Genomic DNA, 19,577 nt, shown 5'->3' with positions numbered 1-19,577 from the left:
ACAAGTATAGAACTTGTAGAGGTAGGGTATGAAACCCACTATTCGACAAAGTATAACACTAAAGGCATTCGTTGGGCGGAAAACTAGGCGCGAGGAAGTCACTAAGGCCGGGCGTAGTGCATGGCGCGAAGAGTGTAGCCAAATATAACTTTTCCTGACACCTCGGGAATGGTAGTGCAAAGGTCCCACCAGCATGGGACAAAAGGATGGTAACCCACATAGGGATAAACACCAGACCAATGGGAATTAGATAACACATAAAGGACGGTACAAACAGTACGACCACGTTCTTGTCAAAAGGCCATGATGCCCACCAACTTCCACCAACCACCACGACCACACGAGTGGGGATTATTATTGGTGGAAAACCTGACAAGGTGGTTGGTCTCACTCTCTCTCCTTCGGCTATAAATACTAATGAACCTCCAAATGGTAAGGGATATACCTTCTCCTACTATCACTATCAAATTATACTCTCTCATACTATCAAGTACTGATTCTCACGCCGGAGGATGGTTACGAGAGAATTCCCCTCCCCCATTCCTCGTAACGAGCTCACGGTATTCTGTTTTGTAGGTTACACTTGTCTGCGTCAAGGAGGTTTTATAACCCATCGTGTAGAATATTTAACCATTACCCTCAGACTAACATGTTAGACCTTGAGGGGTGGATTCGTGTTTCTTCATTGGCGCCATCCGTGCATATTGCTAGAACAGTAACTCACTCCGTTCTTGACTCAGATGAGTGGCAAGACCACACCGGGAGAGGGTGGCCAAAAAGCCAACCTAGCAGGAAACACTGGAAATCCGGACATGGAGGGTACATGCGGAGGTCTCCTTAACACCTCCACCGTTCACCCTACCATCATAGATAAACAGCAAACAAAAGCACGTTCCAAAGCAACTATGCCGCCAGACATCATGGCGTGGCTCGAGGCAGAACAACAAAATCTGAAAGAAAATGTACAAGAAAAAATGGCGTCCGTTGTGAAACCTATATCACTATTTGATACAGCTTCTAGTAGCAACAAAGAAGAAGAGTCTGAAGAAAACTCAAGGCCGCCTCGGGCGAAAACACCATTCGCCAGAACACCAGCTAAGCAAAACAGCAAAGCAGGAGAGAAGTCACAGCGGTCGAACCTAAAGGCGGACTCACGCCTAGACGACCCGGACTATGAAGAGAGCTGGAAAGGGCCAGACGCCAAAAAATTAGTAAAATATCATCCAGAAGCGGCGGTTGATTTTTCCAAACCATACCGGCCAACGACGTCAGCGGGAAAGTCAAAATTTGTGGCAAAAATAGCCGAAGCAGAACTGCCAGAAAATCCCAAAATCCCGCCAACGGGGGGCCAGTATGACGGTATCTCAGACCCAGATGATCACTTGCAAACCTTTACGGCCGCTGGGTTAGTATCAGGATGGACCATGCCGTTATGGTGCCACATCTTTACACTAACACTAGTGGGAGCTACTAGAGCATGGTTTGAAAGTTTGCCAGATGGCCAAATTACAAGCTGGGAAGATCTAGCAAAAAAGTTCATCCAACAGTTTAGCCAGCGACGGCGACACATCAGTGAGCCAGCAGACATTTTGAATGTCGTCAGAAAAGACAACGAAACACTAGAAGATTTCATCACCAGATTTAACCAAGAGGGACTCAACATTGGTGGCGTAAGTGAAGAACTGTTGCGGGCAGCATTTCGCCAAAATGTAAAGTGTGACGATCTTATTCGGAATCTTACAGGCAGAGATGGCATGCCTCAGCGATGGGATGATGTCATGACCACGGCTAAAAGGTACGCGCGGATGGAGAAAAGCCTGGGGAAGAACTGGCAAAGAACGACACCAGAAATGACATCAATAGAGCCCGCCAGGGTAAACGAACGTCCTCCGTATGGTCAAGGCTGAACAGCGACAGAGACTCCACCATATTTGAACCTTTTAAAGCCAAACAAAAGGGTCAAGTGAATACACCCCAGACAAATGCGTCCAGATGGACCCCGCTGACAAAAAGTGCAACAAGTATCATGTACGGTGAAGGGATCCAACTGAAGAAGCCGGCACCAATGAGACAGGGGCCAAACACAGACATGAAAAGTTACTGCGACTAGCAACATGGACACACAACGAATCAGTGTGTTAACTTGAAAGACGCAATTGAAGAGTGTGTGAAAAATGGCAAGCTGGATCATCTAGTCAGAAACATCAAAGGAAAGTACAGGCGCCCACCCCCAAAAGATGGTGGAAGACCGGAAAAGAAAATCAAAGACCTACATGCCAACATGATCTCGTGTAATGTTCAAAACAAAAAAAAGAAGACAAACAGAATGGGCGGCATGGAAAGAAGAACAAGTAGTCTTCCCAAAAGTAAGAGGAGGAGCAAACAAGAAAGCACCTTTGGTGATTACAGCCGTATTTGGTCACTACAGGACACTGTGTTTCTTTGTTGACGCAAGAGCAACCTCTAACATCATGTACCGCCAGTGTTTTGATTTGGTAGAGGAAAAGGACAAGCGTCGCGTAACAGCCGTCAACGCCCCGATCGCGGGATTCAACCAAAGCATTGAATACCCGCTGGGGCAAATAACATTTCCGGTCGAGCTAAGTGATGGACTCCATTCGCGAACAGAAGACATTGACTTCCTGATAATGGAAACCCCACACCCGCAGTATGATGTTATTCTAGGAAGAGAGGCCATTGGGGATTTCAATGCTACTCCTTCAACAGCACATGGAATATTGGGGGTGACAACACCGACGGGAGTAGCAATGATCTAGACCAACAAAGAATGTAACATAGCAGAAAGAAAGACACCGCCACAGAAGATGGTAAAAACTAGCAAGACCAGAGAAGTGGAAAAATGGACGCTCAACAAAAAATTCCCAAAACAAAGCGTAACCATGGGACCAACCATCTCAGAAGGAGCACGCGCGGCGCTCAAGAGCTTATTACTAAAAAATATTGATGTCTTCGCTTGGACCCCAGCAGACATGACAGGGGTCCCAAGAAGCAAAACGGGACATGAATTAAAAGTTAACCCAACTTTCATCCCGGTGGTGCAGAAGCGAAGAAGGATGGGACCAGAACAGGCTAAGGCCTGTGATGAGCAAGTCCAGCAACTAATTGATGCAGGTATAATCCGAGAAATTCAGTACCAAACATGGGTAGCAAACCCGGTAATGGTACCCAAGGCAAGTGGCCAATGACGCATGTGTATTGACTTAAAAGATCTCAACAAGGCATGCCCAAAAGATTGTTACCCCTTGCCAGGGATCGATCTTAAAGTTGACGCACTGGTACCCTTTCAATTCAAATGATTTTTAGACACTTACAAAGGGTATCACCAGATCCACATGGCGGCAAGAGACCAAGACAAAACGGCGTTCAGAACAAACAGCGGAACATATTGTTATAAAATGATGCCATTTGGCCTCAAGAATGCCGGGTCTACTTACCAAAGGTTGATGGACAAAGAATTCAAACCTCAAATTGGAAGAAATTTGGAAGTCTACATGGACGATCTCGTCATTAAAAGCAAGAAGGAAGGAGCCATCTTAAAAGATATCGAGGAAACCTTCGAAACTCTAAGGTCAATCAGCATGAAGCTTAATCCAGGAAAATGTTCCTTCGGCATGGAAGAAGGAAAATTCCTGGGAGTAATCGTGACGAATGGTGGCTTCAAAGCCAACACAGAAAAAGTGGAAGCCGTGCGAAAAATGCTGTCGCCAAAATCTGTCAAACAAGTGCAAACGCTCAACTGCCGATTATTCGCGCGGAATAGATTTTTGTCTAGTCATGCTGAAAAATCATTCCTGTTCGTTTCAACCTTGAGAAACTGCCTCAAGAAATCTCAATTCCGATGGACGGAAGAAGCAGAAACAGCGTTCCAAGAAATCAAGTCACGCTTAGAAGAGTTGCCAACACTCACAGCCCCTAAAGCCAGAGAACGGTTATTAGTATACTTAGCTGGATCAGAGAGAACAGTCAGCGCAGTCTTGATGGTGGAAAAAAATGGTATTCAAACGCTCATTTATTACATAAGCCGCACCCTTGCGGACGCAGAAACAAGATATTCCACCTTGGAAAAGTTAGTCTTATCCTTGGTACAGACAGCGCGACGTTTGAGAAGATAATTCCAGGGCCATCCGATACATATCCTCACCAACTTTCGCTTACAAAATTTGCTAAGCAAGCCAGAATTGTCGGGGAGGCTCGCGAAATGGGCAATTGAATTAGGAGAACATGCCATCGAGTATAAACCAAGGCCAGCAATCAAAGGCCAGGTTTTGGCTGATTTCATCGCAAAAATCCCTCAAGAAAATGAGGAAGAATGCAAAAGAGATATCGAAACCCCTGAGGATCAAAAGAAAGACGAAGTCTGGAAGATGTTCACAGACGGAGCTTCTAATGATGAAGGCGCTGGAGCGGGCCTAAAGATAACCAACCCAGAAGGGCAAAACTTCACGTACGCATTACGCCTAGAATTCAAAAGCACAAACAACGAGGCGGAGTACGAAGCATTGTTGGCAAGATTGAGAATCGCTAAAAAGCTAGAGGCCCGCCATTTTGAAGCACATGTGGACTCCATGTTAGTGACAAATCAAATTGAAGGGTCGTATGATGCGAAAGACGATAAGATGGCATCATACCTAGCGCAAGCTAAGGCATTAATGGCAACTTTTGCCACATGCAAGGTGAAACACATCAATAGAAGTGAGAACAAACAGGCTGACGCCTTAAGCAAACTTGCATCCGTTGGGTTTGAACACCTCGCAAAAGACGTCCGCATCGAAGTCCTAGCTACGCCTTCAATAATGAACAAAGAAGATCTCGTTTGTTCAGAAGCAGAAAAGAATTGGATGACACCAATCATCAATTACCTCGTGAGAGGTATTTTGCCAGAAAAGAAAGCAGATGCGCGGAAGATCCGACATAAAGCATTGAATTACACAATCCAAGGAAATATCCTCTATAGGCGATCATACTTGGGTCCACTTTTCAGGTGCGTAGACCCACAGGACGCAAATTATCTGCTTAGAGAAATTCATGAAGGAATATGTGGAGTACACGCAGGTCCGAGAATGGTGGTTGCAAAAATCATAAACACGGGATACTATTGGCCAGGCTTGCATGTTAACGCCGAAAGAATTGAGAAATGCAGCGCCTGTCAACGCCATGCACCAAACACCCTGCGCCTGAAAAACGCCATGATACCGGTAACAGCTTCTTGGCCATTTCAGAAATGGGCAATTGATATAACCGGACCATTTCCAGAGGCGCCAGGCCGCATGAAATTTTGATCGTGGCGATCGATTACTTCACAAAGTGGATCGAAGCAAAGCAGGTAGCAACAATCAACGCAACCAGCATCAAGAAGTTTATTTGGGAATTTATAATCTGTCGCTTTGGATTGCCCATGAATTTAGTCAGCGACAATGGAACACAATTTGCTGACCAACATATTCAAAAATGGTTAAAAGAGCTCAATGTCACGCAGACATTCACCTCTCTTGCTTATCCACAAGGGAATGGCGAAGCGGAACCCGCTAACAGAACAATCGTGGGCGGAATCAAGAAAAGATTGGCAAACCACAAATCAGGATGGGTCGATCAGCTACCTCACGTACTATGGGCCATAAGAACGCACAAAAACACAAGTAACGCAGAAACGCCGTTCAGCCTAACTTACGGTACCGAAACAATGATCCCCGCCGAAGTCGGCGCTTCGTCACCAAGAGTTACAATACCAAAGGACAACGACGCAGAATGGAGGCTTGACTTAATGCTTCTCGAAGAGCGTCAAGAGTTGGCTGCAATAAGAGAACAAAATTACAAGCGCCAGCTACAAAAGTACTACAATACGAAAGTAAGAATATACGAGTTCAATGCCGGAGATTACATCCTTCGCAACAACGAGGCATTAAGAGCACAAGCACAAGGCAAACTAGCGACATCTTGGGAAGGCCCATACCAGATCAAGGAAGTATTGGGAAAAGGCGCCTACACTCTGATGCATCTCGATGGCTCAGCGATTCCTAGAACATGGAACACAGCACAATTGCGAAGGTGTTATATGTAAATCGATTCCAATTGTAAAAACAGTCCAAGGGTCAAATTTGAATGGAAACGATACTCTGCATTTCACAGACTACACATTTTCATTTATATACAAGAAATTACAAGCGAGCACTTACGCCCGCGCACAAAAAAAAAACACAAAATAAAAAAGCCTAATCTACGTCGTTGACACTCTTCCCAGAGTCAACGACCGCGCTATCTTCTAGGCCGCCAGCAGGAGCGGCGGAAGGTCCAGATTGCGAAGGATCAAGAAAATTCCTCAACAGTTGCACGCCATTCTCTTCCTTAGCATACTGAGCAACTTGGGAAAGAATAGGAAACGTGAGAGAATCATATTCCATCTCAGCGACAACATACTCCTTTTCCACATCAATGGCGTGAAGAGCATAGGCCTCAAGTGGGAGGTTGTCACGCATATGCGTGATAGCATCCTGAAATCCAGCCTTGTGGCCAAGCTGTTGGGAAGCACTGACAAGGGTTCCAACGCAATGTGTCAAATCATCATCGCTAATGATGCGTTGGGCAACCTGCATAAAAAAATCAACAGAATGAACAAGAAAATAAGCAAAAAAAGAGAAGAGTACCTTGCTAATGGCATGCTTCAACAGCCAATCGCGGTCAGCAGCGGCAGCAGCACACTCAGAAGTCAAAACTTTGATGGACTTCTTGCACGCAGCCTCAAACTCCTTATAGCGGGCGGCACGCTCACGGGCAGACTCAACCAGCTCTGCCTCAGCTTTAGCCAATTTCGCCTCAACATCGCTTAAAGCTTGGCGATGATCAGACGATTCTTTACCCGCTTTCCAGGCGCCGACCTCAGCATCTTTCACCAGTTGTTCCATCTCCCTCATGCGAACACAGGGATAAATTTTGTCCTCATGAAGGGCACGGTTCTCGCGCAGCAACTCCGCAAAACAAGAGAAGGCCTGGACTTGGTGAAAAGCGGCGTCGGAGTACAAAGTACCCCGGGGCTGGATTTTACGAGCAATGCGCTCACCAGGGGGAACAGCGTACTCCAAAAATTCGGAGCAAGTGGCAGGATCCTCAAAATTTGCGCCACAATTAACCTTCCAGCGAGGGCGGAAAACTTGGCTCGCCTCCATGGAGTCGCGGGGGTCCATATCCACATCTAGTACACCCCCACTTAAACACCCGCTAAAACCCGCCATTGCTACCCGCCTTGGATTTCAAAAAAATTACCTTGCACCGTCGCACCAAGGCGAAAAGGATGCGGCGGCACAGCCTCATCACCAACAAGAATAAAATCCTTGTCTGGTGAAGACTGTCTTGTTTTCAAAAAACCAGCGACAGAAAGGCCCGCTGATTCAAGACTAACCTTAGGCGATTCGTCCACAATCGCCTTTATCGGTTGAGCAGACGAAGCTGGTAGAGAGACAACTGGAATTGACCCAGTCGACGCACGAACTGTCGTCACAGTGGTTTCGGCCTCAGACGGGCCAACCACACCCGCCATCATCGGCAAACTCAGCATCTGTACAGTAGGCCTAGCCTCCGACAAGCTGCCAACACTTGTCATCATCGGAAAACTGGCAAAAGGGCCGCCAGAGAAGAAGCAACGCCAGAAGTTGTGGGAGAAACAGTCGATGAAGAAACCGCCAGCACGCCTCAAATAACCAGACGATTTTAGAGAAGATCCAAGTTAAATCAAAAGAAAGAGTAGCAAGAGTTATATACCTGACGATTTAACAAGACTACGCTTGACAAACCCGCCAAGACGAGGTTTCTTGATGACGCGGGATATCTCTTCATCATCTTCATTACTCACAGGGGTGGGACCCAAATGGTGTGGAACAATGAATGCCCCACCCATTGAAGGGGAAGAAGAGGAAGATGGACCGGTATATACGAAATTCGTATCGACAACGCTTCCAAAAGCTGCAGTTGCAGAAACCACACCAGTCGCCACCAAAATTGGAGTGGAAACCGTTGTAGTCAGCGCAGACACAGCAACCATAGGTTGTGAAGATGTTGGCGAGGAGAAGCCAACAGAAACCTGTGCGGATGTGGTTGGGGAAGACGCCATGCTGGCACTCAAACCAAGTGCCTCAAGCAATGAAGCGGATGAAGACACCGGAACCCCGAAGGGAACGGTGGAGATCATGACGACATCGTCATCATCATCTGCGGCGTCTCTTACGGCGGCGTCTATCGGAGACGCAACCGTCTCCTCACCACTGCGTTGTGCGCCTCTACCACTGCACTTAGGAAGGCGCACAACGTTAGATCGTCTACCTGAAAAAGAAAATGAAATGTTAGCAAAATAAGCAAAGAAAAATGGTAAAAGCAAGTGAACTTACCACTCTGAAGGGTAACAGAGCGAGGATGTGGCGGTGGTAGCGGAGCAGATGATTGCCCCATAGGAAGAGGAAACACAAAGTTTCGAGCAGTCCGAGTAAGAATCGGCTGCTCACGGGGACCTAACTCCCTTCGCCCCAGCATTTTAACGCCCTTAGGCGCAGGTTGCAGGAGGAGGATGCGGTCGTCCACCTCTGAATAAAAATAAGTTAGGATATTACCAAACAAAATACGCATCAGAGAAAGAAAATAAAAAAGGCACCAACCTTGACCGCCATTAAGAATGACCGGTAGCAACGCCGCATCATCCCAGATACGACTCATACCGAATAACACCAACGCGCTCTCCGAATAGTGACGAAGTTGAGAAAGGCTGGCTTGCAAAATGGTGAACCAGTCCGAACCGGTATAAGGAGCCACTTTCGGCTCAGGAAGCTCTTTCACATCCGTGAAGAACATGGGATGTGGCACCACGCGCGCGGATACATAGAAGAACACACTCTTCCACTCATGCAAACTGGGTGGCGCATCTAAGGCAATAGCCTTTGCACCAGGGCAGGTATGCAAGTTATACCATCCCTGGGCAAAACGCCACCGGTAGAAAGCTGATAACCTGTCAGCCATCGGAGTAATACCAAAGCAATGACATGTATATTCGAAATGGCGAAGACGATCCATTCCGAATGGATGAATCTGGCTGAGATGCAACCCAAACACACCCAGAACATCCACCAAAAACCGGGTAAGGGGCAAACGGAGATTGCCCAAAAAGAAGTACTCCCGGTACACGGCAATCTTGCCGGTAGGAGCCTCTCGAGCCGTCTTGCCAGGGGCAGGCAGCTCGGGCTCATACTCAGGGCCAAGGTTATACACCCTGAAAATATCATTGAATTCCTCGGCAGACATGCGACAACCGACAAACTCCGTGGAATTATTCTTGTTAGTCTTCGAGGTTTGGGAGGACTCAGTCATAAAATGAAGAAGGCTTGGAAAAAAGGGAGATAAAGAAAACGGTGAGAAATGATGCTTAAAACGGTGTAACCTCCCCCTATTTATACTAATCACAGTTAATGAGGGACAGGGGATACAAAAAAGATAATTAACGCGTGGCCCAATCAGAAAACACCACGATAATAAGATGGCAGAGGATATGTGTTACAGCTGGGCGTGTCACCGGGATTCTCGCCCACTCGCCTGACACAAGCAGAAAGTCTGCAGGGCAGAGCAACCGTCGTCAAACTGTCACGTCCAGCAGTCATTTCACTGACCTGCATTTAATTCACTCATCCACGCCAAACTACACGTTATCCATATAATAGGAAACAAAGATGATAAGTGTTTGGCCAAAAATAGGCTCCACCATGGGATGATTTAAGAAAAATCACCCGCCAAGATAGGCTCCGCCATGGGATGATTTAAGATAAATCACCCGTCAAGATAGGCTCTACCATGGGATGATTTAAGATAAATCACCCGCCAAGAGAGGCTCCGCCATGGGATGATTTAAGATAAATCACCCGTCAAGATAGGCCCCGCCATGGGATGATTTAAGATAAATCACTCGCCAAGATAGGCCCCGCCATGGGATGTTTTAAGATAAATCACCCGCCAACATAGGCCCCGCCATGGGATGATTTAAGATAAATCACTCGCCAAGATAGGCCCCGCCATGGGATGATTTAAGATAAATCACCCGCCAACATAGGCCCCGCCATGGGATGATTTAAGATAAATCACCCGCCAAAATAGGCCCCGCCATGGGATGATTTAAAATATATCACCCGCCAAAATAGGCCCCGCCATGGGATGATTTAAGATAAATCACCCGCCAAAATAGGCCCCGCCATGGGATGATTTAAGATAAATCACCCGCCAAAATAGGCTCCGCCATGGGATGATTTAAGATAAATCACCCGCCAAAATAGGCTCCGCCATGGGATGATTTAAGATAAATCACCCGCCAAAATAGGCTCTGCAATAGGATGATTTAAGATAAATCACCCGCAAAAAAAAGGCTCCGCCACGAGACGATTTAAGGTAAATCGCCAGCCAAAAGCAGCTCAGACGGTATGATTTAACATAAATTAATCACTAAACTGTAGCTACAATTAATGAAATCACCCCCCCCCCCCCCCCGATACGCAGAATTGTCCACAAAAGTAAACCAAACCAACGAGGAAAATCGGTGGAAAATAAATAACATGCATAACCAAAAGCCCATGATAAGTCCAGCCCCCACCTCTTGAAAGAAGGGCGACTATTGACTAGGGAGACTTGTAGAGGTAGGTATGAAACCCACTATTCGACAAAGTATAACACTAAAGGCATTCGCTGGGCGGAACACTAGGCGCCAGGAAGTCACTAACGCCGGGCGTAGTGCATGGCGCGAAGAGTGTAGCCAAATATAACTTTTCCTGACACCTCGGGAATGGTAGTGCAAAGGTCCCTCCAGCATGGGACAAAAGGATGGTAACCCACATAGGGATAAACACCAAACCAATGGGGATTAGACAACACATAAAAGACGGTACAAACAGTACGACCACGTTACTGTCAAAAGGCCATGATGCCCACCAACTTCCACCAACCACTACGACCACACGAGTGGGGAATATTATTGGAGGAAAACCTGACAAGGTGGTTGCTCTCACTCTCTCTCCTTCGGTTATAAATACCAATGAACCTCCAAATGGTAAGGGATATACCTTCTCCTACTATCACTATCAAATTATACTCTCTCATACTATCAAGTACTGATTCTCACGCCGGAGGGAGGTTACGAGAGAATCCCCCCCCCCCAATTCCTCGTAACGAGCTCACGGTGTTCTGTTTTGTAGGTTACACTTGTCTGCGTCAAGGTGGTTTTATAACCCATCGTGTAGAATACTTAACCATTACCCTCAGACTAACGTGTTAGACCTTGAGGGGTGGATTCGTGTTTCTTCATAACTCAATATGTTAATTTATTATGTAGAAAGAAAAAGGGGGGGGGGGATTATACAAGGGTTTGATTTGTATCATTTGAAATATTATTTTATTTCGATTTGAAAATATATTACACTCATAAAATCTTTAAATTATAAAATAGTAAGAAATTTAAACGAACAATGTCAACTTTTTTTAGATGAGTATAAGATAAAAGTTTCGTAATTCAACAAATAGTTTGCCTCATGTAAAGCCATAATTGGATACATCGTGTATACGCGTAACCTGCTTGGATAATATGACCTGACCTTCAAATTCTCGCAAATATACCCACAGAACCCATGGACAGGGCCGACCCGTATGTATATCAAACCAAAACTAAGACTTTGAGCCCCCAAAATTTTTGGGCCTCAATATTTTAAATAAATTATATGTCATATGTAGAGGTGCACAAATTAAGTTTTTCAAATATCCGGGTTCGGGTATGGAACCGGGTTCGGGTATGACCGGGTATTGGCAATAACCGGTTCGGGTTCGGGTCCAGGATTGTCTCTAAAAAATATACCCTATGCATCGGGTTCGGGTCGGGTATAGAACCGGGTATTTGAATACCCTATTTTCGGGTATTAAAAAACCCTATTTTCGAGCTTTTTTCCGGGTATTTTTTGGGTATATATTGGATATATTAAAAGGTTGCACTTTTTAGGAGTATTTTTTGTGTATTTTTAAGGTATTTTTCGGGTATACATCGGGTATTTGAAATACCCGGTGAGTATTGGAAAAACCCGGTTCCGGTTCGGGTTTTCGGGTATTACAGAATACAAATCGGGCCCGGTTCGGGTTTTACTACCGAAATGCATACCTTATCCGTACCCTACGGGTAGGGTCGGGTATTAAAAAAACCGGTTCCGGGTTCTTATTTCGGGTCCGGGTCCGGTTCCGGTTTAGGTTCAGGGTTTTTTTTCACCTCTAGTCATATGTATATAATAAGTAAGTTAATTATACAGATAATTGGTATTACTTTAGCTTAGTGGTAAGAAGCCTTGATTGTGTTCTGTTGGTCGAGAGGTCGATCCCATTTTTGTTCATAATTTTTGTTATTTTAGTTTTTTGATCTTTTCCCTTTAAGGAAAAATATACTCGCCATACTTCCAAACAAAAAATCCAATATTATCTAGTTTATCAATTACATATATTTTTTACTAAAGAAAAAAGGAAATTCAATCAATATTTTTTTATAGTACTTCCAAGTATATTTCATTTATCTTAAAATACAAATTAATTAAATAACTTGAATTGTTTTCAATTGTAGCAAGCATATGTTTAACTTTAGAAGATTAAAAATTTGCATTAATTAACGATCATTTTTTTCCTATTATAAGAACATTATAATTGTAAATGCCTATATTGAAAATCTCGAGTGGGTGTTATTGTCCACAAGATGTTTTTCAATATCTCCAATCAAGTTACTTTCATATCATATTTCAACACATTTACATTTACATTTTAATTAGTTTATTTAGAAACAAATCTAATATTGTCATGTATTAACAATGATAAAAAATAGAATCTCTTAATACAAAAGGGATGGTTTTATATTTTTTTAACCTATTCTAATTAAATGTGAAGCAAAATGAAAAAAAAAATAAAAAGAAGTATGATTCTAGATTTATTTATATATTAAAAAGGTCCCGGATTCATATTTGTCCATGGATAGATCATTATTAATATTGTCGAGATCATATTGATATGTAGTGTGGACTGTAGACCTTACTATCCCGAACAACTCTAATTTGTGCCAATCAATCAAATGGTGGAGTAAAAATGAATCAGATGAATTATTAATTATTACATCACAACTAAATTGCACCTAAAGTCATATTACTATTCTGCTAAACAAAAGCCGCAGCTCAACAATGTCACAACACGCTTCGAGTCAAAGCCAAGAAGGTGGTTTGTTTCACAACTTCACATCACATCACATCCACTTCGTTTTGATCGAACTACTGACCGGCGGCGGCGTTCTCAGTCCTATTCCCATCAACACCTTAAACAAACCCAACAAAAACCCGCGTCACATACAATCTTATAAGCGAGTAACGGTTTAGAATTTAGTGTTTAGTGTTTTACAAGGGTCAACTCCTCCAAGCGAACATCTTCTTGACCTGTCCAGCGGCTGAACCCCGGTCAACGACTGCCTCCGCGATGGCCTAGCAGTAACTGGCGGCGTTATCATTAATGTTGATGATTGCACTTCGTTTGTTTTCACTGGAACCCTGCAAAGAACAACACAAATATTAACTTTTGTTTCATACTTTTTTGACATAATAATTTCAAACCAAGGATTTTAATACCGTTTTTCAGAGCCATTAATCAGTTTTCCAATGGTCCGAAGCGATTTCCTGATATGCGATGGCTTCACATTTGCAGTGCTACCTCTAATCTCTGAAGATATTATTATTTCATTTCTGATTGACACTTGAGCTTCAGGTGTTTTTGGTAGCACAAGTGGCTTCACTTGTCTGCTTTTGGTAGCAGAATTTGGAGGAGTTCTGTCTCCCATTGCAGGTGCAGGTTTTGGTCTCGTTAATGGTGATCTCGGACTTTTGGGAGTTCTATCTATTGTTGCAGCAGCTGGTTTTGCTCTCGTTAATGGCGATTTTGGTTCCAATCTGTTAACATGTTGTGCACATTGCGGTTCTTTAAGGTCCAACTGTCTTTTCAGGCTCTCGATCTGTTCTTTAAGGTCCATAACCTCTCGGCTTTCCTTATTCAGCCGAGCTGCACCGAGCTCAACAGTCGAGGCCCGTTGAGCGAACTTCAATGTACTAATCGTTTCCCCAAATGAATCACCTTCTGGGCTCACATGCGCAAACATCAAAGTCTTCGCATTTCCACCTGCAAGTTTCATATAAATGTTAAAAAGCAATCTAATTTCTTGCACTATAAATAATTCGAGCTAGTTATATAATATTATACCTAATGAGTTTTGAAGAAGTAGTGTGAGTTTGCTGTTTCTGTATGGAATGTGTGTGTTTTTCTGAGATAAAGCTGTAATTACATCTCCTAAACACGAAAGTGACTTATTGATATGTTGAGCTTCTTTAAGCCCTTCACCGGTCACTTCTGATTTATCCACCCGTTCACTTCCGGCTAAGTCAACCAAATGTAAACAGCTACGTGTTGTCCCTCCGTTCACATCCTTTCCATTAACATGCACTGTTAATATGCTGTGGGACCGGCTGCTTTGGTTGTTCATAGCTGTAGAACTGACGGCTCGGTTCACTTGGCCGGTTTTCATTAAGTTTAGCACATCGGTGGTTGACTTGACCGGGTGAATGGTTGCATCCGGAAGACTCAAACCATTGTCGCTCGTGCAGCTGCGGATCTCCAATTTATTGGTGGATGTCGGATCACAGGTCAACAGGTCTCTGACTTGTTCATTGTATATTTCCACCATTTGTACAAAAATCTCGTATTTAAGAACATCTTTTCGTTTATTTGATAGATCGAATAGATCATTAAGAGCTAGATAGTTGATACCCATTTCTTTTCTTGATGCACCAGTGGGCCCACACTATAAAAATTAAACAAAGCATTAACCAAATTGTGTTAAAACTTAACATAAGTTTGTGGTATTATATCAATTCTCACCATTGTGTGTGTTTTCCCAGATCCTGTTTGCCCGTATGCGAAAATGCACACATTGTAACCGTCCATAACGGATCTTATAAGTGGTTGTGTGTCCGCAAATACTTCCTCTGACAATAATTGCAAAATGTTAAAATTTAACTAAAAAGTGGTTATTTGAAAGTAAATATTCACCTTGAGTGGCGGTTGGACCGAAGACACGGTTGAATTGGAACAGCTTCTTTCCGTCTTTATTTGGCTTTGACGGGTCCATAACAACCAACGAGCCATCTTCCCCAATAAAATCGATCACGCTTTTCGTGTTGGATTTAAATGCAGGTCGGATTCTGCAGTATACTCGAATATTTCCTAAAATATGTAGAATTGTAAGCCTAATGACTAATAACATTATCTTTATGGGATAACATTGATAACAAACAAGATATACCTTTTAGATCCTGGACCATATTATATAAAGTCCTGTTCTCCTGTACCACTTTATGGTATCCCTGTGCAGCAGTGGATAGTTCCTCTATTTGACTCTCTGAAAACCCATGTACAAAGTCAGCATTTAGACAAAATCTTTAAACATTTTTGTAAAGAGTTGACTTTTTGAACACTGAAAAGAATCTTAGTCCATACCCATTTGTTTTAGATCATTTTGAAACTGAGACTGCAAGTCTCCAAATTCAGCCTTTGTACTCGACAGTAATTCCTTTAGGTCCTGAAAGATGGAGATTATAACTGACAGTTAACCGGTGGCAAAACATCTATTAGTCGTAGTAATGAGAAAAACAAGAAGAAAGCATACCAGTAGCTTCTTTTCTTGTACTTGAACCACCTGCAAGTGGCTGCACTCACTAGCTTGACAATGCTGCAACAAAGTTTTCAACAATCATTGAACAAATGCAAACAAAAATTGATTTATTTAAAATAATACAATAATCCACATACTTTTGCATTTTCAGTTAAGGATGAATTTGATGATAATGAAGTTGCAGAACTTGTAACCGATCCACTTTCTTCTGTTGATAGATCTTTAGAGATAGGATTCAACTAAGGGACAAGAAACAAATGTCAATATTGGAAAGCCTAATTTGAATCACTTGAGTTACATAAATAAATATATTAACATAATACCACTGGAGACTTGTTTTGAAGTTGCTCCTTCAAAGTACTTGTAATCATCTTACTAAGCAACTTGACAGAATCCTAAACAGTTATTCGGTTATAAGCTATTAACTTCAACAAAAGTTTATATAAAAAATGTAAGCATTAGGATGTCAATACTTACCGGATTTCCATTACGGATAGAAGACAACAGATTACCATCTAAATTCTCCTTCGCATCAACCATACATTCAGCTAAGGCCTTCACAATCAAATCTAAATAGTAACAAAAAACATATAAGTAATGTTACAAAAGTTATATTTTATAATAGATTAAACAAACTAAAAATCTTTAAACCTTCAATTTTCTTAGCATCATTTGGTGGCTGCTTAGCGTTCCAACCATTTGACTGCATAACCAAAGGAGATCTGAAATCATTCTTAAATGATTCATTTCCTTTTTTCTTCAACTTCCTATCATTATATTCTTTAAGCCCCAAAACACAATCGACGATCTTAGCAGACGAACCCGCTACCATATTATCCTAGAAACCATTCATAACATAACTAGGTTCATAAATCATAACATAACAAAAAACTAAAAATAAAAAACATTGTAAAATCAAATAGACATGTACCCTTTCGAAAATCGAAGCTTCAAAAACCGGCAGCCTCAACACCTCAACCGCTTTCAAAAAATTCCTAACATTCTCAAAGAACTGATAAGCCGGCAACGGCTGCGAATCCCACGTAAGCGACTGAGTCGGAAACCGACTAATCTCCACAACCTTCATAAACATAAACAAAATCAAGAATCAACTAAATCACTAATAAAACTAGAAACCCTAATTGTACAATCAGCTAACCAACTAGTACCTTCGGGACTGACCCGGGTTCAATCTGATTAATCGCATGACAAAGAACCAACCCATTTCTCAAGCAAGAAATAAACTGTTGCTCCGAGGGCTGTTTAGGTATCCCTAACGGCCCGACAAGAAGTTCAAGCCATTCGGTAGCTTGGAACCTTCGGAAAGCGGCTTCTTGGGCTTTTCTTGAAGCGAGATTGAGATCGTCACCTGCTCTTGATGCAATCACCTCCATTAATATCGTAATCTTGAATTGATATCTTAATATTTCATAAAAGAAACCCTAATTGGTTTCCGTAAACCCTAATTCAATTGGGTGTGTTGAGATTATAGAGAGAGAGAGAGAGAGTAGTGAATGAATTGAATTGAATGAAGAGAATATGTGAATTTTCAATTAAGTTGCAGAGAAGACCGTTATAGGTTTTGAATTCAAATGTGTAGGTCCGTTGTGGTTGAAGGTGAAAAAGAAGATGAAGTCAGCCCAATCAACGGCTCTCGTTGTATGGGGTTTTGACTGATTAAGATGAGGCGAATGAGGTAAGTTTTATTACTTTGTACGGTAAGGGTAAGTTTTGATTTCTTCTTTGTAAATTACTATACATGTGGGATTCAGTGGTCATTTTTAGTAATATTATAATATTGGTCTTTTTCATCAAAGAGACGTTAAAAAGTTATTAAATTCTTCTAAAGTAATTTAATTTTCTTGACTACCTTAGTAAAAGACTAAAATCGAACCTATGTAACAACTAAAATGTTACGAACCTCGTTCGTTAATCAAATTGTTCAAAGAAACAAGAAGGAAACCAGATTAGAAATAGAGAGAACATAGATCAATTTAACATTTTCATTCATAATCCGTAACACATAAGAACTAGTGGCTTATATAGCCAAGATATATAACCAACCCACTACTTAATTAACTACCCACTAAGCCACTACAAAGATATTAAAGAACATAGAAAAGTATGGGTGTGGTGTCGGATCGTGGCACACAACAATCTGTTACGAACCTTGTTCGTTAATCAAATGGTCCAACGAAAATAGACGGAAACCAGATTAGAACATAGATATTTGGAAGAGACTTTGATTGTTAAACCATAATATTTTTCATTCGTCCTCCTTTAACAAAACAATAATGCCTTTATATAGGCATACAAACATGTGAAAGAAAACGTGCAGATGCTAACTAATGAAAACATGGACACATTACTCTTCCTAATATAATGCTAGAAATAAGGAAATGTGGGTGTAGGGGTATGGTACGAAACCCGGTTTTACGACCCTAAATTTATTATGTTTGGCTTATTTTATTATATGGACTAATACAATGTTATTGGGCTGAGGGGGTTTTGTGGAGGTAACCCTAACTGGGCTAGGCCCATTAGGGTACCATGATGGTGGCCATGAGGCTCTCTATATAAGGAGGTCTCCACCTCCTTATTAAAGGGTCATGCTCAATAAGAGCCACCACCACTTTTTTGTGTCTGTAAACAAGAGATCTTGGAGATTTCTTAGCAGTCACCTCCACACCCCCGAAAAACCATTGCAGGTCTCAAGCAACCGGAGAAGAAGATCAAGACGTGGTTCGTTCATCTCGAAAATCCGTGGAAACATCGTCATGGATCAGGTCAGATTCATTTCATGCTTCGACATTGGCGCCATCCGTGGGACGGCAACGAACTACCCTTCGATCTCCCTCTCGGTTGTCAGATCTCTCCCAGGAAAAACCCAGATCTGGAAGTTTACAGAAAAAGGCTTCAAGGCTTGTTCTATTAAAGCTCAAAAAGATCCATAGATCTAAAGGAGGCTTCCAGATCTGTGCAAAAAGAAACTGCCTGATTCGAATGATCAAGTCTCCGGATCTGTGATGGTTTTAAATCTGCTCCGAGCTTCAGATCTATCTAGATCTGATTTACAGATCTAGATCTAGATTACAGACCTGGATTTTAGGTTTAAAATTGCAGATCTAACTCTTAAATTGCAGATCCAAAAATTACCAGACTTCCGCCGCCATGTACGCGCGCCCGCGGATTCTCACTCCGCAGCCATGCATGTGCCGCCGCGGGAACCACCATGTGGGTTTCGCGCAAAAGACCTTCACCATGTGGGTTTTGCGCAGAAGACTGCCACCACGCATGCTCACCAGCGGGTCACCATTCCGCCGACATGCGTGAGCGCCCGTGGAAACCACCGCGGAAACCACCATGTGGGTTTTGCGCAAAAGACCTCCGCCACGCATGCGCGCTCGCGAGTCACCACTCCATCGCCGTGCATGCGCGCATCAGGCCACGCGCCAAACTTAAAGGTTGGGAATCCTCATAATATCCCATATGGCTACGCGCCATACTTAAAGGTCGGGAATCCTCATAATATCCCATATGGCTACGCGCCATACTTAAAGGTCGGGAATCCTCATAATATCCCATATGGCTACACGCCATACTTAAAGGTCGGGAATCCTCATAATATCCCATATGGCTACACGCCATACTTAAAGGTTGGGAATCCTCATAATATCCCATATGGCTACACGCCATACTTAAAGGTTGGGAATCCTCATAATATCCCATATGGCTACGCGCCATACTTAAAGGTTGGGAATCCTCATAAACCCATCAGGCCACGCGCCAAACTTAAAGGTTGGGAATCCTC

General features: G+C 42.9%; 1 protein-coding gene across 1 annotated transcript; it reads right to left on the bottom strand.

Annotated features, from left to right (window-relative positions):
• Positions 1-13,423: 13,423 nt before the first annotated feature.
• Positions 13,424-17,230, bottom strand: LOC143549176 (kinesin-like protein KIN-14L). The gene is made up of 14 exons (XM_077040145.1): positions 16,936-17,230; positions 16,698-16,847; positions 16,418-16,604; positions 16,244-16,335; positions 16,090-16,161; positions 15,904-16,005; positions 15,761-15,823; positions 15,592-15,673; positions 15,398-15,493; positions 15,145-15,318; positions 14,974-15,080; positions 14,299-14,896; positions 13,674-14,217; positions 13,424-13,595 (listed from the first exon to the last, which is right to left on the bottom strand). Exons 1-14 carry the CDS (start codon positions 17,158-17,160, stop codon positions 13,424-13,426), a joined length of 2,664 nt encoding a protein of 887 aa, XP_076896260.1. The 5' UTR covers positions 17,161-17,230.
• Between the last annotated feature and the right edge of the window lie 2,347 nt (positions 17,231-19,577).

Source organism: Bidens hawaiensis, unplaced genomic scaffold, assembly GCF_021521415.1.
Source record: "Bidens hawaiensis isolate Kalapana, Puna unplaced genomic scaffold, B.hawaiensis_p1.1 tig00015447_1, whole genome shotgun sequence".
Lineage (NCBI taxonomy): Eukaryota > Viridiplantae > Streptophyta > Magnoliopsida > Asterales > Asteraceae > Bidens > Bidens hawaiensis.
This window is presented reverse-complemented; position numbering and strand designations above follow the sequence as displayed.